At 38.9% G+C, this 21566-nt stretch overlaps 1 protein-coding gene across 6 annotated transcripts; it reads right to left on the bottom strand.

The window, feature by feature from the left end:
• Positions 1 to 1054: 1054 nt before the first annotated feature.
• CDC7 (cell division cycle 7) lies at positions 1055 to 19503 on the bottom strand. Of its 6 annotated transcripts, none has more exons than XM_051802803.1 (13): positions 18663 to 18851; positions 17666 to 17814; positions 16105 to 16188; positions 14657 to 14792; positions 13923 to 14016; positions 13672 to 13814; positions 11758 to 11841; positions 10933 to 11038; positions 9788 to 9960; positions 8500 to 8582; positions 5530 to 5679; positions 3748 to 4598; positions 1055 to 3715 (listed from the first exon to the last, which is right to left on the bottom strand). In XM_051802803.1, exons 2-12 carry the CDS (start codon positions 17757 to 17759, stop codon positions 4222 to 4224), a joined length of 1524 nt encoding a protein of 507 aa, XP_051658763.1. In that variant the 5' UTR covers positions 17760 to 17814; positions 18663 to 18851; the 3' UTR covers positions 1055 to 3715; positions 3748 to 4221. The 6 variants fall into 6 exon arrangements, with proteins under 6 accessions (XP_051658763.1, XP_051658780.1, XP_051658756.1 ...); XM_051802820.1 differs by lacking the exon at positions 18663 to 18851 and adding an exon at positions 19095 to 19177 and having other exon boundaries at positions 1058 to 3715; positions 10933 to 11034; positions 11592 to 11841; XM_051802796.1 differs by lacking the exon at positions 18663 to 18851 and adding an exon at positions 18863 to 18881 and having other exon boundaries at positions 1058 to 3715; positions 10933 to 11034; positions 11592 to 11841.
• Between the last annotated feature and the right edge of the window lie 2063 nt (positions 19504 to 21566).

Here is a 21566-nt window from a genome sequence, read left to right as displayed (position 1 = left end):
TAGCATTTTGTGTCCTCTGAGATCCATGTTACTGTCTCACTTCAGCACTTTCCTCCAGACAGGTGTGTACTCACAGAGTAGAAATTTCAGCAGAAGTTAGGCTTTCTCTTTCATTTGAAATTGGTATTCCCAGATCAGATAAGACAAGACTATGGACAAAAAAAATGAAATGCTACAGAAAACTCTGGAATTTCTTACCTACCCTGCCAAGTCCAAGTGAGAGGTTTTTGATAAGGAAATTGCAATCTTTGAAACAAGTAAACAGACAGTAGAACAGAAGCAGGACTTGAGAGAGGAACCCCAGGACACTTGGAAATAATTGGTGTTTTTCACATAACACACAGTAACATTCAAAGCAGCAAAACAATCATTAAAGACAAAAGCAGCAAGAGAGAGTGCAGGCATCTAATCCTCCGGTAGGATTTTTTGGGGGCGGTGATGAGAGGAAACAGGAATGGAAAGTACAAGAGAGGTTTTATCAATGGCCTGCCTGCTTCTACATATGACCTATGGCATTCATTAAATCAACCATGTAAAATGTTAATTTTCCTTTAAAATGTCAATTGTTAGGCTACATCCCTATCTCTTCCTTAAGAAGTAAAGTTAATTATGCATTATTTGTTACAAGTAGTTTGTTTATGCCATATAGAAGACATGGATTGAATAAATACCCTGGGCAAAACATTTCTTAGCACTAGTATTTTTGAATCAAAGGTTTAATTAGGGTTTGGATTAAAATCTGACTCCTCTGAAAACTATGCAAGAACTTTATGCAAGAGCACAAATAACATGTAACAAAACCATTCTCTTCCCTGCCATATACCCACAGGAAGATGTAAGTCTTCCCATAAATGGAATAAACAATACTCTGGGGATACTCAGGAATGCTTATAGTGGTTAGTTTTTAACATGATACAATAAAGCATTGTATAGGGATAATATTCTTGCAGAGTCAATGGACATGAAAGTAAAAAGGGTTGAGTCAGGGAGAGGCAGATTTAACCACGTAAGAGGCAAATTTAAAAACCCTTGGCTGTACCTTCCTGATGCAAAATATCTGATTTACTGGACCCTCACTTCAGCAATACTAGAAATTTTTGGTTACTGGGGTAACAAAACTCTATATGCTGGCCTTTGTAAGAGTATGATCAAAGGGACTATCCAATTTCCACCCACTGTGTGCAGGTTGCCAATTTAAATATTTACTACTCCTTGAACTGGCCAGCAAGCAACACAGCAGCAGAGAGGGGTATGAACCATATATGTACTGTCACTGGCCTGGGACATGTTCTGTTTTCTGGAAAACATATAAGAGAAATTTGAAGTGAACATGCTGTGGCTACCTTAGTAGAATAATTTACTATGTGCTCTAAAAAAACAAACATAAAAAAACCCCAACCCAACCAAAAAGCCATTTACAACTATAGTGCAGTAAGAACATTGTTCAGTAATGTCTCAGAGAACTGTCCTTGCTGTAAGTGTACATTTGAGCTGCATTGTTTCATTATAGAATAGGAATTCATTAAGCCATTAAGTATTAATTTCCTTTAAAATGCTGTTGTTCTATTATGCTCTTGTTCTAAATATGTATTTACTATCCTTTTCAACTAGGATGAAAATAACAAACTCACAAATGCCTCAATTTCCTCACCGAATCTAGCTTAGTGTTGAGAATAAGCTAGCTTCCCCTATGCTAAATACACAGATGTATTTATATTTGCTCCCAGCACTCTGTTCTCAGGATTCTAGGTATCAGTTTCTCCTCATCTTTCCAAGTCCATGCTGATTTTTGCTGCCGTTTTTGGTTTCTGTCCAATTTGTTAATATCCTTGTCATAGCATGGTGTCCAAAACTCAACAATAACCCAGCTGTGGCCTCACAACTCCTGTACATTTACTGTAGCAACGTAATTTCTGCGCAGATCTTTTTCTAATTGTAGCTCTCCTGGTAGGAGATTCACATTCAGCTCAGAAACATCTCAAATCATGCAACTGAACTTTAAAGGAATCTTAAGTACTTGGCTTTTACCTACAAGATTATGAGATTCTCAGAACTACAGGTGAGAGAAGCAGAAAACTCAGTGGCAACCACTGCTCACCTCCAGTGTTTTACTGTTTTCTTGCTGTTTTCCTTCATTTTTTCCTCTTTTTCTTTTTTCCTCTGGTGAGAGCTCATTGTATTTAACATTTTACTTCTGGCTTTCTTCTTTTGTAAAGTGCTAGAAAAAGTACTTCATAAGCATATGCTTGTTCAAACACACTTTTCCTTTATCCCTCCCCTGGAAAAAAAATTCTCCATGTTTTAAATAGCTATCTGGAAGAAGTAATACCAATGTGTTCTTCCAGCTCATTATGGAATACACTGAGCTTAGAACTGTTCCTTACAAATTTTATTTACCCTTAATGTTTTGGTAAAAACATAATTAGTAATGCTTTTGCCTTTTTGGCTATTAAATTTATGCAGTGGTTAATTGTTGTAGTGCCTGTTGCAAGGAGCTGCTTAAGGCTGTTAGCAGGAAAGCCTAAAGAGCTGGAGTTGCTTAGAAAGTTCACAACAGATAGTTGACATATTTTCGCTTGCTGTCAGCTAGTGCTCTCATAAGACCATAGACAGCACGAGCGAACGTAGGAGGAAACAATACATCTGCAGACACTGGCAGACAGCACTGCTTGCCAAATTTGGCCACAGTTCCTTTAGATAAATAATTTCTCAGTGACGTGCTGTGTTGAAATTATATAAACAGCAAAAATTACTAAGACCTGGGCCCCAGGGTCTTATGGGTTTCAAGATTTTCTGCAATCAATATTCTGACATCTGCAAATATTTTTCCCTAACAGCTGATGCCAGGAACAGAGCAATATTACCATCACTTTCTATGTGCTCAAGATTTTGAATATATTGAAATAGTGTCTCTTCAGCCCCAGCCCTGGTCAGGACCTTTGCACTGTTGTAACCACCAGTTCATACCAGTTATGCAACAGGTATCAAAGCAGCAATCTTTTCTCAGAATGGCTTGTAACCTCCTATAGCAACAGCTCCATTAGCATTTCAAGAAATGTACATGGAAAAACACTATTACATTTCAGTCCCCAGAATTATCAAGGGGTTTAGAAAAACGTCTGCTGAACATAATGTAGCTTACTTCACACATTGAATGTACAGGGTTATTATGGTGGATTTTCCTACTTAGGACCAGACAATAGGTAGCTCCTAAGTCTGTGGTAAGACTTCCTTGATAATTAAGATACTTCCACTATAACAGTCATACACACTAGAGCTATCTGAAAAGTGTCTTCTAGACTGAGGAATTCATGCAGGAAACCAGTGTGTGTGATCTTCCCCAAACAGAAGCATAGCAGAAAACCTTACCTGGCTAATTTTTGTACAGCATCTCTAGACAAGCTTCTGAAGTTATAAAACCAAATCATTTATTGAACAGATATTTTTTTAAAAATCAGTTTCCATAACAGAAATCAAACCTATGCCTGTCACACGAGACATTCGGAAGGCAGCACCTATTGAATACTGACAGTTACCCGTGGCACTAAGGAATATGGGCTATGCAAAATGAGTACTATGCATTTATTATTACTGCTTAAGTAGGAAAGGCCAGACACAAAAAAAAATGTAGTTTTAAAAGTTATGCTTTTCTTTTGATGATATAACCTCCAGCACCTGGCCTCTCCTCTAGCAACACTTCCAAAGTAATACTGTTCTCTGAAAATAGTCTGAATAAAATGAACACACTTTGTTCCATTTTCAGTCCCCCATGTACTAAACAGGAACAAAGCAGAAATATGCAAGTATGGAAAAAAGTCTCTCAAGCACTTTCTTATTTCAGTCATACCTTAAGGCAAATTTGTAAATTTTAAGGGAATATCTCGAGAATTAAGCATAGAGCTTATGAAACCCTTTTTCTTTGTTGTTTTTGATCAAAGGTAACTTTTTCAGAGAACAGGTATGCACAGCAATAACCCCTCATAAGTGTCTTAGGATAAGACCATGTTAGTGATGTTTATGTAACTTTTACATCTGCACATATTTCTTAAACTGACATTTGCAGTCTAACTGTACAAGACAAAATTTCAGTATTCAGTAGTTCAGAGCACAGTGTGATGTTATTTCAGTGAGTGTAAATGTTGAGGGCAACAAGGTAAAACTGCCTCAGTATCTCATTTCCACATAAAACACATGAAAGGAATAACAGAATACGGGATCTTCTCAGAGTCTTATGTCTTTAAAAAAAGGATGCAACAAAGCCTCCTTTGCAGTTACTCTTGTTGCAGGGTTTAAGTCTAGTAGCTTATCAAGTAAGTCATATGCTTCATCAGGAACCTGATCCCATCCTTTCATGTCAGTTGCCTTAATTTCCAAAGCACCATCACCTTCCTGAAAGCTTTTTTGTTGTTGAATTTGTTTCCCAAGTGCCTCAGGAGCACACGGTTTGTCTACTGCAAATGGCAAAGCTGAGTCGTTTTCAGGCCCATTGGGCACTTCTCCCTGAGATCTCTTACAGCCACTGTTTGTTCCTCTCAGCTTTTCACAGAGGGTTCGCAGATTTTGAGTTGGGACAACCTGGGTACACACAACTGATTTACCTGGAGGAAAAAATTGTACAGGTAAGCCACGTTTTATTATACTTTCTATGCAGCTTTAACTTTCAAGTTTGTTTCAGAGAAATTTCATGTCTCGAAGTGTAACCAGAATGAAAAAAAACCACCTCAAACCTATCAAAGAACCAAAACCAAGCCACCCCCCCCGTCTCCATACCAGCCATGCTGTTACAGCAATAGTCCCAGCAACTCAGAAGGGTCACAGCCTCAGTTCTGCTCAGAACAAAGCAGTTTGGCTCATATGAAGTTACATAGTGCCAGGTTGTCAGCCACCCCGTACACCTGATTTTTACACCTTTGTCTGGAGAATGAACACTGATGCTGTTAGTTAAACATACAGGTAGCAAGTGCTGCAGCATTTGGCCTGCAAGCAATTAGGGGAATGGTTATTTTGGTTTGTTGTGTGTTCTGTGGAGGTGATTTTCTGTTTTTTAAACAGGCTAGCTCTTGGGTTTTGGTTTTTTGTTGTTACTAGTTCTTCTTGGGGCGTGGGGGGAAAGCAAGGTTTACATCATCTAAATATTAAGTCATATTGACTTAAGCCTCCAGGACAAATTTTGCAGGAATAGAAATACTGTCTCAAGAATTCTAACCAAATGCCAGTAGAAAACATTTAGTTGGCATATTTCACCTCAAGTAGCCCTGACTTAGTGAAAGGCAGCAGACAGGTTGGAAAAACTGTGGCATGAAGCACCCCATATACACATTGTAAAAGGCAGAAAGTACAAAAACATCTTAGAAGTCTGTAAATATAGACTAGTACTTTTAGTTTTTACATGTAAAAAGTGTCATTTACTTCCAAAATGACTCTAAAACCTAAAAATATATTTATAAACACAAACAAAAAAAAATCAGATTGTAAGTCACAGCATTAAATAACATTTTCCCCTTTTCCCCATAATTAAGGTTTGCATACCAAAAGTTCTAGCAGCCTGAATGGTTTCTCTGGATCCACGGACTGTCATGATTTGTGCCAAAGCAGTTAAATCATCACTTGCTTTAAAAAATGGATACCGTCCACTGAGCAGAGAAAGGAATATTATTCCTGCAGACCACATGTCAATTGCTGCAAAGGAAAGCAAATTTAGTAATAACTAAACTCACAATTTCATCACAAACAAAATCACAACCTTCTTTTAAAAGAAATTATGATCTGAGAAGTTCCTATCAGCAACAGTTATGTTCTGACTTTAGTCACATAGATAATTACTTTAGCAAAGAGTGGAAATTACTATAATTAGAATGAAGAATAATTTCCTACTTTCATGCAGAGAGTGTGTTTTTCTTGATAAACTTAAAATGTACCAAAAAAATATATAAAGTTGTTTTACCCAGGGAGATGAGATGGGTCAAATGAAATGCCTAGTTTTGATACTTCTTGAACTTTACTTCATACAAAGAAAATCATATATAAAGGTCATAAATAAAAAACAATTCACAAATTAATGCGAATCTGAAGTTTTTGGGGAATGAGGCTGTAGGCAGCACTAAGAAATTTATCTTACTATGAGCTTTGTTGCTCTCTAATATGAAATCATTTGACAGTATAGGCAGTTTAAATCTAATAGGTAGAACTTATTCATCACTTTCACTCTGTTATGAAGAGTACAGAGAGTACTCTGGGGATAGATGCCAAAGCCTGATGGAAACTTTAGTTACAAGAATACCTGTCTGTCATAATTTCTTTGGCTCACTAAGGTGCACATTTTGAGAGATGGTGAGGTTTAGTGAAGGAGAGAGTTTGAAGGATTCTCAAACTTTGAAGAGAAAAATTAACATTTGGGAAATAAAGACATAGTCATCCTGCTCCTCTTCAAAAAAATAAGTAACAAAATAGGTAGTAATTAATTTGGATGTTTTAATTAGAAATACTCAGCACAGGACTTTGATTTTTTAAAAAAGTGTTAGGTTGACTTAGTTGCAAAGCCAGATTTTACGTCTTTTATTAAAAAATAAAAATCCAAGTTAATCATTTGGCACAATTCACAGCAGAAAAGTTTTCTACCTTCTGCATAGTTCCTGTAAAAAAGTTTTAATATTACTGTGTCACTGCTGAAAAGATGATCTGTTTGAGGGTTTGTGCATCACCCTGAGGTGAGTAAGCTGGAGCAATCAAGGTCAAGACCTTTGAAAAGGTTTAATTATGTAACTCTTGCTGAAATTAATAGGCATTATACATCTGAATGGCTAGTAAATCCTGGCCCTACAATTCTGGTAGACCTGTGATCATTGACAGACTCCCAAGATCCTGCAGAATGACATCAAAATCATGGTTCTTTCCTATGCTTTTGTCTAGTGTTATCTAACTAGTGAGGAAAGGGGAGCAGGACAAACCAAGTGAAAGGGTAATGGACCTGTGTAGCATCAGCTTGAGAGTTTAGGTTGTATTCCCTGCACTGTGAACCTGGGTCCGATGCGTGGTGGTAGCTCTGGATAGAGTCAGCTGGATCCACCTGGTAAGCTGGTCTCAGCACAGAGACCAAAACTAGACATAAGATTGGCAGGAATACAAGGAGGTGACTCCAGCAGTCCCAGATGGAAGCGGACAAGAATATTTGTTAGTTCAAATAAAACATAATATCATAAATATTAGTATTGGTCTACCCAGTTCTAATTAAGGCCTTTGTTGACATACTACAGGAGCTCAGCACCACTCAGACCTTTCAGGGATGTCAGTGCCACACGCAAGAGTTTCCAGATTTACCCCTATTTTCTGTAATCCTGCTCTCCATTACCCTAGAGAACAGACAACTGTCTGAAAGCATGTTTAACACCAGCATGTGTCCAAGATTTCCCAAGTATGTCTTCTTTCTGCCTAAATTCTGTCTAGACAGATTCAGGGATTGTCTAAACTTGTCCTAGATTTCTGGATGGCTTGTAGCCTATAAAGCTGGCTGTTACAGCACAGGCACAAGAACTCCAAACAAGCTGCCATACCTCTGAAATCCCAGTCATACCCACGGCACAGACATTGTTTCGAATAACAGTAAACTACCTAGGCATAAACTGATCAAATGTATTGTTAAGTCTATTTTGAGTGTGTATACACACTTTAACTACTGAAAATTGTCAACTTTCTCAAAAAGTATTCAGAAAAAAAGTGGCTAAAACCTGTTATTTTAAATCCAGCTTTTGAGGACATTTGTATTTTTTCATGAGTCAAAACTCCTAGTCATACACCAAATGTGTAATGGGTAACTTTGCTTGTATTGCCTCTCCACCCTTAGGTAGGCACAACCTCTTCCATGTTGCTTGCAACACCTAATGCATTAACCATCCCTCTGCTGTGTCCTGATATTTACCCAAACTACTGAATCTTATTAACTAGACTTAAACACTGAGAAATTAAAATTTTAGTAAGATTATGCTATTTTTACAGACTAGCTATTTAAAGCACTAGTGAAAAGAAAAAATTCTGATAAAAATCAATAAATTATGCTTTCTAGAACCCATTTGCAATTCTACCATTAATTATGCCTGCTATGACAGTAAAGTATGTGACAATCTGTCTAGAAAAGTCTACAGTATGTCCTTTCCCCAAGATTTATTCAAGATCTTTCTTGAATAAATAAGCCAAAAAACTTGATAAAAATTATGGCTTTTTTAAAAAAATATATTATATTCCACTCCTGCGTGTGGCCCTAACCCTCAAATGAATAAAGATATATTCGAGTTTCAAACACAAGAAAAATATTCATGACTTGTCCTTCCTCCTAATAATAAACTTTTAATTAAAATCAGGAAATGCTTGATAAGGGTTAGAAGGGATGAAAAAATTAATTTCACATTAAAAAATCCTCCAATAAAAAAAAGACAACAAAATATGCATAAATTAGAAGGATCAAAAGGTGAGAAAAGGCATTTGTTTTGGTTCGTTGTGCAGTACCTGTGGTCTGAGTGGGGCACTTTGTTAACACTTCTGGTGCTCTGAATCCAGGTGTTCCTGCCCTGGGAGCAACTTGCTGAGGCCTTGTAATAAGAAGTAAACATATTCAGAATATAAATGTTGATAAATAAGTTCTAATAACACTTAATATTATTTTTAGAATATATTTATGTAAGATGTGTAAACAGCCTAACCCTACTTTATTCAAGTTTTATAGAACTTTGAAGCATCTTATCTAGCATGACATTATGTTGCATAAGGCCATAGCCTTATTATATTATCTATTATATTTTTATTGTATTATCTAGCATAAGATAGTACCAGAGAAATACTTACTGCATACTTAATTCACAATGACCTTTTCCAGTTTCATCCAAGAGCAGCATAATGTTCGTTAAAGTCTAGTTTTCATAGGACACTTTGAAGTTGAAACTAATTCACCAAAGGCAAAAAATGCAAGAGATTCTTGAATTTATATGCTCTGGCTTTGTATTAGTCCAGAGCAAACTAAGATTAGTTCTTTCTGAGTGTTGACAAGATATTACTTGTCATTAACTAAAAGCTGTGAAATTATCATTATTTAAAAAATAATGCAGGGATAAAAGGCAATAGTATATCATAATCAAAACTAACTGCAGAGGGACGGAGTTGAACTGAGCTACTAAGATTCTCTAACAGGAGACACTGGCACAGGTTGCCCAGAAAAGCTGTGGATGCCCCTGCCTAGAAGTGTTCAAGGCCAGACTGGACGGGGCTTTGAGCAGCCTGGTCTAGTGAAAAGTGTCCCTGCCCATGGCAAGGGCTTGGAACTGGATGATCTTTAAAGTCCCTTCCAACTCAAACCATTCTGTGATTCTATTAGTTTTTTAAATTAATATAGAACAGTCATGTTTGCTTTTTATTCTACATTTCACCATTTCCAGAATCCCAACTGTTGGCATGACTTAGGCCTATAAGATAACTACTAGTGACAGATTGATGTATTGTCTTTTCTAAGTGTTGTAATTAACTCAAGCGATTTTCTACAACACATGTAGGTGAATAATTAAATACAACAAAAAATCATTAACAGAGGATCTTAGTTGCTGCAGATAGCAGTGAACCAATTATCCCACAAATTCCATGAACTACTCTTGTTTAAAAAGAGTACTCAGTTTTAAGAGTTTAAGAGATCAAATCCTATCTTTCACCTACTAAATGAACTGTCTAGTAAATCTAAGTTTCTGACTTTGTTTGACATTAGAGTGGACAATTTTACAAATTTTACAACATTATCAAAGCAAATTACCTTGAAAGGCAAACACTGCAAACTCTGTCCGTTGCGTAACAGTCACAGGGCAGGTTTAAGGGACCAGCAGCTTTCCTGGCTGCCCCATTGCTCACAGTTTTGGTAAAAATAATCTTCTTCTTTGTTACTAACTTCCTAGATGAAACATCTATCACCTTTGCTTGTTTTATGAGCTGCAATGTAGATATTTTAGAGAAAGTGACATATTTAAAATATTAAGACTGAACCAATGCTTGTGAGCAAGAAGCTGCAATTTTAGGACAGAAGACACCAAATCTTTTTTAACAGTATCACAACATCTATAAAACAGACACTGGAACTTTCTAAATATTCTGATTTCCTCCCCTTCCCCTTCAGAAGACATTTTCCAGTGTTTACTAAAACCCAATATATATATTAGATATTCTGAAGCTGCAAGCCAAGTATTTTTCAAGTTAGTATAATGTTTCAAGAATTTTTTTGGCTCAATAAGAGAATAAGGAGTAAAGAATATGAAAAGCCACAGCAACACTCAGGCACTAACCCTAATTCTACAATAAAATACTCACTGTTGACAAAACCCTCTAATTTAGTTGGGTTTCCCCCTTGTCATATTAGACAAATGACAAAAAAATAGTTACAAGTTTTATCCTCAGCTTCATATGCAAAAGAAAAAAAAGTGGCACAAGATAAGTAGAGGGAGGTTGAGCACTGGAACAGGCTCCCCAGGGAAGTGGTCATGGCATCAAGCCTGTCTGAGTTCAAGAAGTGTTTGGACAATGCTCTCAAGACATGTAGTGTGTTTCTCAGGGTGTCCTGTGCAGGACAAGGAGTTGGACTCAATGATCCTGATAGGTCCTTTCCAACTCAGCATATTCTATGATTCTGTGATCAGTTACACAGATATAGGTACAGGAAATAAGATTAATTTAGCATCCAAACAAGATCAGCTAGGGAGACAGCTACATAACTAGTTGTTCAAGAGTTTCAAAAGGGACTGAAACAGAAATGAAAAAATCCTTAAGCCTTTGAGCAAAGGCACACTTAATAATCTGCTCGAAAACTTTTAGTTCCGCATTATCCTGGAGAGGTGTCCAGTCTTAAAGAACCACCAGTTCTATAATTTTCCAAATATGTAACAGATTGATCCTACTGATGAGTCATACTTTTACTTTTGTACTTGAGTTCTCCTGGTATGTGGAACTGTAGACATTGAAATTCCTCTCTCCAAAGACAGAGCGCTGGACAGAATGGTGCACAGAGTCCTCCTGCAATACCAACAAAAAGGACAATAAGGATCCGATCTAACACACAGTCAGCTGGATACTGACAGTTCAAAAAAAAAAAAGTGTGAAGTGACATAAAACATGAACAGCTGCATGTAAGTCATTTTCAGGCACCAGTTTACTGTGGATGAAGAAAACATGGTCTAGACAGAACAGCAAACACGCTTACAAAACGAATCACACCTCAGAAGTGCCCCAAGACAATCTGAGTGTGGTCTGTACTGCATTTGTTATGCAATAACTAAATACAGGTGAATAATTATTGGCTTGGGGAGGAGTTTCACTGTACATGTCTCTTAAAAAAGGATTTAAGGCTGTCAAATAGTAACCCGTGCTAGGGTTTCATATAGCCTTTGGCACTGTATATTAAACAGATAATGATGAAGCAAATACAGTTACATAGGAGTAGCCTCTGTGCATCCCTCTGGGGCCCTGCAAGATGTGCACACATGGCTTCTGTGCAAGTATTGCATCTCCCCCTGTTGGATGAAGGAACACATTAAACATATACAACAATATTAATGAAAGAGACTGAGAACCTTTCCTCCTCTTCCTTGTTTAATCTGTGCTTTTGAAAGTGAGCTGGACTTTCTGTCAGCTGCTTTTGAGGCTGACTGTTGAGCTATCTGTTTAGGTGCTGTGTCACTGACAGAAACCCCATTTCCCAAGGCTACAATGGGATTATTTTGCGAGCAACTTTCCTGCTGGTCTTCAGAGTGGGCAGTTTTCAGAAGTTCAATTTTCGTATCAGGGGTTCCTTGTGCCAAGCCAAAATCTACCAAGGCATACCTGAAAGACACAAATTTAGAATCAGGAGTATCTATCCATCATTTGAATTTACTATTCATTACTTGCTTACTTATCTTTCTTTCACATTTTGTTCAATATGTTGCTTATCTGTACTACTGCCAGCATCACAGTCCTGTTTTCTTCCTTTGCCTCCTATGTTCCGTCTTAACCTGTCCCCTCAATGTTTTTTACCCTCTACCACTCTTACTTCATTGTTTCTTGTCCCAAAATATTCTCAAGTGCATACTATCTTCAATGGTATTAAAAAAGTATTCCCAGCAACTGATTTCTGGGGTTTTAATCCTACAGCTACAAACCTTCAACCAACAGTCAAGTACAAGTAACTTCACTCTTGCAGGATTCCCACGGGCAGAGGACAAACGTAGAAGTGAAGACAGACAAGACTAACAATGCCGAAATTTTTGACAGACTTCTGGCAAATACTACTGAAATTTGAGTCTTCAAACAGGTAAGACTACATTAGTTCACACTTCAGATCTGTCTTTAAAAGAATTATTCTTTGCTTCAACCAGCACAGACACAATCCACCAGTCCCTGGGACTCAAACTCAACTCCATGGCCTCCACACACAAAGCAGAGATTAAGGCTCAAACAAATGCTGGAATGTGACAAACGCTTTCACAAAGTGACAGTACCAAATTCATTTTGACAGATTTAAAAGAAAAAAAGAAAATAGTATTTCTCAAACTTTTAAGCTTCAGGTTTGGCAAAATGCAATCAAATCTTCCCTACAAACTGTCACTACTCAGAATCACAGAAACATTTAGGCTGGAAAAGACCTCTAAAAATTGAGTCTAACTGCCAAGTCCCACAAAGCCATGTCCCTAAGCACTACATCTACAGGTCTTTTAAATCCCTCCAGGGATAGTGACTCAACCACTTCCCTGGGCAGCCCATTCCAACCAAAAGGTTGATAAAACCTTTTGATGAAGAAATCTCTCCTAACATCCAGTGTAAACCTTCCCTGGTGAAACTTGAGGCCATTTCCTGTTATCTTATCCCTTGTTACTTAGGAAAAGAGACTGATATGCACCCTGATAGAACCTCCTTTCAGGTAGCTGTAGAGAGCGATAAGGTCTCCCCTGAGCCTCATTTTCTCCAGGGCCAAACACCTCCAGCTCCCTCAGCTGCTCCTCATCAGACTTGTGCTCAAGACCCTTCACCAGCTTTGCTCTGGAGATGCTCCAGCACATCAGTGTCCCAACTGTACAAAGCACGGTACTCACAAATACAGCTCTAGGACTGCTGGCACTGATGCATTCTGTCCATTTCAGCTCTTCACAAAAAAAGGCAGTACCTCAGTTTTTACAGTCTTTGAATATTGTAACTTGCAGGCAAAAAAGCCAACCCTACTAGTTATGAACATTAATTCAATGCAAGGTGAAAACAGCCCAAATCCAGCTATCCTACCTGTATCAGTTTTACTCTATCCACTGTTAAAAATGTACAAGTATCATTCTATGCACCACAAACTTACAGTTAGCTTTCTCTTTAAAAAAAATACTGACATAACTCTTCTTGTTCTTATTTGTAAATGTAATACTTTTACTCAGTAGTAAAATCTTCATTTTTTCAGGTACTTGTCACTCTGTGAAGCAGATATTATCTTAAGTTAAAAAAAAAATCCTTCCCTCCTTAAATCCCTAAACACTGAAAGAAAAGTATTACAAATTAAAAAACCCACCTTTTTTAGCTTTATTACTTAAGCACGTGTTATGCAGCTGGAAGGAAAGAAGCCTAAAAGCCTAATAGGCTCTGTTCTGCCAAGGCACACATCCCCAGATGAGATCACAGTATGGTCAGACTTACTTTTTTAGCTGCCTGTTGTAGAGGAAGTTACTGGGCTTGACGTCACGGTGAACAATACCAAAGTGATGAATGCGCCTCAACGCTTTGAACAGATTAAACATGTATTCCCTCACTTCTTCGAAGGAAAGAGAATTCAGAATGTCCTGAAAGATTATTTGGATACTGTAATTCATAGAATCATAGAATAATTACAGAATAATTATGCAACTGCTCTTAATTAAATGTTTTACTACACATTAAAATAGACTCACCAAGAAGGATTCATGTTCCAGGTATGGCATAACAATAACCACATGATCGTTTTTCCTAAAGCAATATTTAACTCCCATAACATTATCTTGTCCCCTAGAAGAAAAGTAATGTTACTGAATAAAGACCAGAAGATGACTGTTTATTTTTCTTTATTTCTTAAAAAATTCAGTCAGGCTTTCTTTTATAATCCTAACTTATATCTTGACAGCAGTCTTATCAGCAATCAGTAGTTGTGCTGTTGCTGCTCATTGCTATGTTCCATTTGAGTTCTGCAATTTGCAATGAGGGCACCACAGATTATTTGTGGGGTCGTGTTTTGTAGTTACTGCTGTAATTAAGTATAGGACCTAACCTTCACGATCCAACTACTTTAAGAAGGTGTTATTCAGCGCACTCTGGCAACAAGTATTCATTCCTAAAACCACATTTTCTAATGAAGAGATTATTTTTTTCAAAGCATTTCAGAACTGGAACTTTTGTTATCACAGAGAAACATCATGGAATTTCTCAGATGGGAAACAGAGCACCCTCTGCAAACTGAGATTAGCAGAAAAGGGCATCCGTTACAGGTAGGACACTCCATTTGTTATTTGCTCTCGACAAAAAGAATTTTCATGTCTGTGGTTAAAAAAAAAGCAAGAGAAGTGCCAAAATTTAAAATAAATAAATACAGAGCAGTGAGATAGCGTTCAGCAGTTTAGTCATGACAATCATAATTTTTTTGTTTATGTACCCTGCTACTGTGAGGCACTGAAGTTCAGCAGCAATTCGCAGAGGGTGGCTGGTTGGAATCAAGTGTTTCAGAGCCATTTTTTCCTCTAATCCAGTTTGTAGTTGTGCTGTGGCCAAGTAAACAGAACTAAAAGTACCTGTAAACAAGGAAGAAAAACACTGTCTTTAACATTTTTAATTAGGTCAATGCAGCTTTTTACAGAAGTGATGTAACTGTTCACAATCCTGCAGTGTACTTGATACTACATCAAAAGCAGATTCTAAAAGAGAAAAATCCAGTTCCTTTTTTCTACTACTGAATTCCGTGATCTTGTATACAAGTTTTTTATGTCAGTAAAAATGCAAATATAACACTGTCTAACTTGCCTGGGACACAGAGCTCTTTGAATGTAAATTTCCTATCTTTGATTTGCTTTCTTGTTCAGGTAGCTTACTTTCATCTGACATCCAACTCCTCTCTCTACAATGTAAGAGGACTATATAATGCTAATGTGGAAGGCACTGCCTTTGCTATTCAAAGCACTTCTGAAATTGCTACATTTTTTCTTAATTCTGTACCTTATCTATACAGTAAGGCTTCTCACATGATGTGTGACTCCTATTGTTTGTTTTCCCAGAGCATTAGCACAAAGAATGTGACAGATTCATCTGAGAAAGGGATTTTTCAGGCTTCACAATAAACTTACCCATCCATTTAATTTTAAGGATATCCTAATATACCTCTTAGGAGGTTAATTCAGAACTGAGATATCTGAATACACAAGTTGAAGTGTTCTTCCATACAAATAAAGAATACAAATTACTTTTAATTACATTTTAAGTATTGTGTCTGCATCATGCTAGTTCAAGAGACTGAGTAAACACATACACAAAAAGGCCAGCAAAAACTCTGAAATACTTTTTGCACTCATTAAAAAAAATAAAAACCTAGAGACCCATGCCTTCAATATAATTGATTCAGCAACAAGAGTTACCAAGCTGACTTAAGACATTATTTTTGGTGGTGAGAACTGCTAAAATGAAAGTGATTCCAGAGTGGAATCCTAAGTTGAAGCTTGTTTTCTCATAATGCTGCCAAACTGCAAGTGGTATTTTTGAAAAGCGTTGTTTGCTCCCAAGAGTAAAATAAATAGACTTCTCACGTAAAGGAGAAAAAGAACAGAATGTTAAGACTTATTTACTTGAATCTACCTCAAAAATTTTTAATTGTCAAAATTGCAGTGTTGTTTTAAAAGGCTTTAATATATCAGATTTTCAAGAAAATAGCTTGAAAATGTTCCTAATTAACACACCTATGTGCTCAGCTATCAGAATTCCTACAGAGACCAAGTAGTAAGTCAAAAAGGAATTTGGATTAAACTGCATATATTGGGATCTTAGATTAATACTTTTTAAATTAGAAATGCCAAAAGAAATCTAAGTCTAAGCAAGCTAAAATGAAACATTTACCTTCTCCAATTTTTTCCTTAATTTTGAACACATTTACAAGCTGTGGCACCGCTTCATAAAGTTTTTCAATATCTTTTTTTATTCCTGTGGTGGAAAGAACAGGGAAAATAAGTTAGGAACTTTATTACTTGATTCAATATCTGATGTATATTTGAGATCACAAATTACACTTCAGGTCACAGGACTATGAAATCACATATACACAGGAAAACACAGCACAAAGGTATCTTATCCCTGCTGACATTACCATCTGCATACTTGACATTGTTAGTCATCCCACTCCCTTATAAGCTGTAGCATTTAAAAAATTATTTTTTACTCATCTGATACCTAGGAGATCCTGAGAGGGCAAAAGCCTTCTGATTAGTACAACATCTACAGCTCATTGCCAAATGTTTACATGAGATTTGCAATATCAATTTCACACAGGACAAAACTGTAATAGTTGTTTCTGTAAGCACAGGTGCATATCCATCAGATGCATATCAAAAATGCAGAAGATGAATTATTTTTTATATACTTTTAAGATCAATAATGCAATCTTTCACACTTTCTTAAAATAGTAAACATCAAAACCCATGTTTGGTCTGCATTTAAGTTGCTGCACTTTGTGCTGCAATCACTAGATGGCACGACAAGGATGCTATACTGTATTATTTAAAAAAAATCACATAGTCTTCCATTCAGTTTACAAATTCTTGTATTTTAAGTATTTTCTATACCCTGCATAAGAATTCACTTCTTTTGAAGTTATCAAGTATGTAGAGGCTGTGACTAATTTCTCTGAAGCAGGGGTAAGGAATATTTTATTATATAGAACTAAGCACAAACTGGCATTTGAAAAGTCAATCAAATAGAAAAATAAGTGTACATTTTTCATTCTAAAAATAAATAATGAATTAATGACAGTTTTTGGGTTGTTTTGTGCCACTAGTCTAACAGCCCTAAGGTATATGCTAAGAATCATGGAAAGCTCCCTCAACAGCTTCTGTAGAATCTGTCAAATACTCCATTTTGTCTGACACTGAATTCAGATTCCACCCTGAACAGAGTTCAGTGCTGTCAGAGCACTTCCAGCAAGGTGACAGGCTGCAGTGCCTACCCAAGGCACTGGAAGCGTTTAGGAAATCAACAGAGCTGCCTGAGTGAAAGATCCTGAGAAGTGCTAGAAAAAGTCAGTGACTGTCCTTGTTGATAGACAGCAGTACAAACATCACCTAGTCTCTTCTCAGGGCCCAAATACCCAGTTGGGTTTGTGCACTTGTTTGGTCAGAGTTTTATTCTCCAGGGCTAGCTTTTTTGAATTCTAGTATCCTCTTATAATAACATATTCTATAGTAAATAAATAGTAAGTTTAGCAAATTGTGACAAACTGTAACACATAAAAAGCAGGAATAAACTTAAAATCAAAAGCCACCTCAAATGTTTTCATTTCATTAATTCTTTATACACCAGGACCATATACAGACAGGCTTATAATCTATATAGAAACTTCCTGAAGTGATGAAGCAGCATGCCAGCAACAAAACATAATGTTAACAATTCCTATTTCAGCGCATACCTGAAAGCTTGCTGTTCTGCTCAAGCTTCCTGTGGAAGTCTTCAGCCTGATGAGGGTGCTGTTCATCACGGTGAGACTTCAACATCGTCTCCATCACAAAACAAATCTCAAGTAAAAAATCCAAGACTTCGAGGGCCACTTCTGGACACCTGGGGGAGCAAGCATATCTGGTAAGACACTTCCTGGCCCTGTACTCAGTCCTTAAGATGAGATTTAGGGAGTCTGAGGAGTTCCTCTGTGTTACCTAAAACAACAAAGTGTCATCCATTATCCCAGAGAAATACCAAACCAGTAAACGCACTCTATCTCTAGTAAAAGGGAAGAGGAGTGAAGGGAAGAAAGACTGCAAGATAAGCTTAGATAATGATTTTCTTTCATCTTTCACATTTCCTCATTCATATTAAAGCATTGTCTTTCCCCTGAAGTTTGCTTTGAAAGGCAAGGAACTGATGCACACAGAAATAGTTGCATTGCACACTGCAACAGCTGTAGAAAGACAGAAAACCTGAAAGAAATTATAAGAGAAAAAAATATCTTCTCAATACAAGAGACTTCTCTCCCTCCTAGATAATCTCAACAAAAGGCATAATTATTTGTTGTCCTCCCACCATAACAAGAAAAAATAATATAGATTTATTTTGAAGTGCTTCTTCCCAAATATTGGGAATACTACATAAAATTGCAAATTAGTAAATTTACAGTTAATACCATACAATCAAAAAACCCCCAATAATTCTATTTCATGAGTGAAAGAGTGGCAGGAAGCCCTGGGGCAGAATAATGGGTGATAAGTGAGCCTGGAAGCATCACCTCTGACAGTTCCCCACACTAGTTCCATTCAAAAATCTTCCTTGCTTGTTACTTTGTCAAACCTTCAAAGTTCTGGATGAACTTTTCTACACAGGGGAAACATATTCTGGAAAACTTCCAATGAAAGGATTCAACTCTTTCAGCTATGAGCTGGAAATACATTTTGTCCCCAAAGAATTCGAGCTACCTTTAGTCTGTCATCCATGTGTAACAGAACAGGGACAAGCAACAGCCTCCTTTTTTGACAGAGCTTTGCTGGAGAGTGGGACTTGGAAACTACTGGAATGAGATTAGAGAGGTTTCTAGTCTCTTAGAGACAGACACTCCCTCTGCCAGTGTTGAGCAGGCAGATGAGCCTGTTCCAAACCTGTAACAGCAGGGCCTCACCGGCAGCACAAAGAGTGCAAGCTAATACGGATACCGATACAGTAAATCGGTCTGTTCCCGGACAGGCAACAGCCGTCCCGCCTCCAGCACTTCAGTTCGCACCGGTGTTGTCACCGCTGCCAGACCGAGGGGAGCACCCGGGGCTCGTCCCCGCCTCTGCGGGACAGCCCCTGACGGCGAGGCCGCGGCCCGAACGCCCGTCCCAGGGTTCGCCACCGGCCGCGGGACTCACGGGCGGGCGCAGCGGGGAGAACACGGGACGGGCCCTTCAGCTGCGGCCGCGGGGTCGCCGCTCAGCACCGCAGGGGAACGGCCTCCGCGGGGACCGGCCGGCAGCGGAGGGGCGGGGACGCGCGGAGCGGGTCCCCCACAGGCAGAGGCCGCGTCAGGGCGGGTCGTGCCGGGCCCCGTCCCCGCGGAGGGGCCGCGCCAGCCCCGGGGCCGCCATGGACGGGGCCGCGGGGGGGGGGGGGAGCGGGGGGGTGGCAGGCGGGGGTCGCGCGGGGCGGGAGGGGCTCGCGCGGTGGCGGACACTCACGCGGACACTGGCGCGCGCCGCCCCGGCGTTTTGCTGCTGCCGCCCTTTCGCCGCGCGCGCGCCGCCGCCAATCCCGGCCCTCGGCGGAAGCCGCGACCCCGGCCAATGGCGGCGCCGCGCGGGGAAAGACGTGCTACGATTGGCCGGGCGCCGGGGAAGGGCCCGCCCACAGCGGCGCGGCGGGTTCGAAGCGGGGCGGGGCCCGGCGCGGGTCAGCGGTGCCGCCCCCCAGGCCCGGCGCCGCCGGGGCGGGTGTTTTGCTGGTGTTCGTGCCCCCTACAACAGTCTTCGGCCCTTAGATTTTCTTTTTTGCTTGTGGTTATTGCGAAATAATTACTGTCCCCAATAAGATCTCATTAGCTCCGCTGTGAGTTCAGTCAAATAGCCCAGAGGCCGTGGAGCGGCCTCGCTCACACCGTAATAACGAGGAACAGCTTGGCTTGCGGCTTTGCCTTATTACCTGATTACACAAGAAGAAGGATCGCACTGAACATAAATTGAATTTGCATCTTGGCTCTGGTCTCCGCTGTAACCACTGACTAGCAATGAGCAGGAGTAGAAAATTTAGTGGAATAATGTTTTGCTGATATTTGAAGTAGTTGGATTTTACCAAAACCAATGCAGTTGCCTGTCTGCAAATAAAAGAATTAGCACTTTTTGTCTTTTATCCACTTTGATCAATTTTTAAGGTAAAATAACATTGCTCTTGTTAAAGAGTAGCTCCCCTGCACGCGCTGTTGCATAGATCTCTTGTTTATTAGAATATGAACTAAAACACTTGTTTATTGCATACTTCAGGTAGGGATCTGTAACTGCAGCCCTTAGTAAATAACAACCAAACCTGAGGTTGACAAAATTTCCAAGGCAACATTCTAATGTGACTTTACATTATAACAAGCTGTGCTTAGGCTAACAAATTGTTAAAAGCAGAAACAGGTTCCACCACTTTTGCTAATTTGCGTTTCGTATTATACAGTCTAAAAGGAGGGGGCAGAATCAAGTTGCTGAGCTGCTTTGGTGGTTTTCAGCGGTGAGGTTTGATGTGTGCGGGGTTTTTCCCAACAGTTGTTCTAATTTACACTTCCTGTTTAGGGCTCTAATAAGCCAGGGCAGCGGTTTGACATTAAGCAAAGTTAAGTATGCTAGCTCAATAATTTCAGTTAAGGGTGACAGTATTTAAAAGCAGATTATATTAAACATGAATTAAATGAGGGATAATGACAAAATAACGTAGGTCAAATTCTGTTCTTTCTTGCCTCTCCTCTGTTTAAGGCGGAAGTTCAGTCAAATTGACTATGACTCTCCTCATATGAATGTCTTCTCAAAAGTCACTTCTTCATCAATGTCTATCTCCATGTACATCTTCATGGGAGAGTGACAGATTAGGTGTACCTTTTCCACTGTATTTCCTCAGTATTTGCTTAAATATCTCCAGCTTATTTTTGCTTTATTTTGAATTAATGTAGAATAGGCAAAGACACAGCTGATTTGCTTCTGTACAACTTCTGTGCCTTTCCTACAGTAGGAGACACTCCTTTCCTGTTGGCTTGGATTAGCAGAAACTCCTTCACTCTTGGGGCAAAGAAGGCTCTACCTTATCATTCAACACTGAGCTCCAGTTCTAACAATGCACCACGGTAGGAACTTCTCAGAAGGAAAGAGAAGAAATTGCATCAACAGAATATGACAAACAAAGCAGAACATCTAATGCTCTGTGAGCCTAACTGCTGCATTGTCTTGTGGCTTTATCTCTAGGTTGGATATGAAGGATGAGAAGCCAAATGACAATACAGGCCCATGCAGAACATTCCTTATGGCTGACAAGCCATCACCAAAGCCCACCTTTGGGAGCTTGCCCAGAAAGGATCCAAACATTGCTGTGGGATTGCATCCACTGCTGCCAGAATCTGCAGCTGAATCAAACTTTTTGTATCTGCTGACAGGCCTAAAAGAATCCATGCTGACATTAGAGCACATCTATTAACCTCTTCCTAGGTCAATTAAACTAGAAGCCTCCGTGTGTTTGTACTGTCTTCCAGCCTTGAAAAACTGATAAGCAAAGTCCAGGAAGGTAACTGATGAACTTATCCAGCACAAACAGAGGTAGGAGATCCTTAACATCCCCTTGATGCCAAGAACATCTGTTCATAAATTAGAAACCAGAAA

Source organism: Manacus candei, unplaced genomic scaffold (assembly GCF_025592945.1).
Source record: "Manacus candei isolate 608988 ecotype Guabito, Panama unplaced genomic scaffold, ASM2559294v1 h1tg000005l, whole genome shotgun sequence".
In the NCBI taxonomy this organism is placed as follows: domain Eukaryota; kingdom Metazoa; phylum Chordata; class Aves; order Passeriformes; family Pipridae; genus Manacus; species Manacus candei.
Note: the sequence above shows the minus strand (reverse complement) of the source record. Positions and strands in the feature narration are given on the sequence as shown.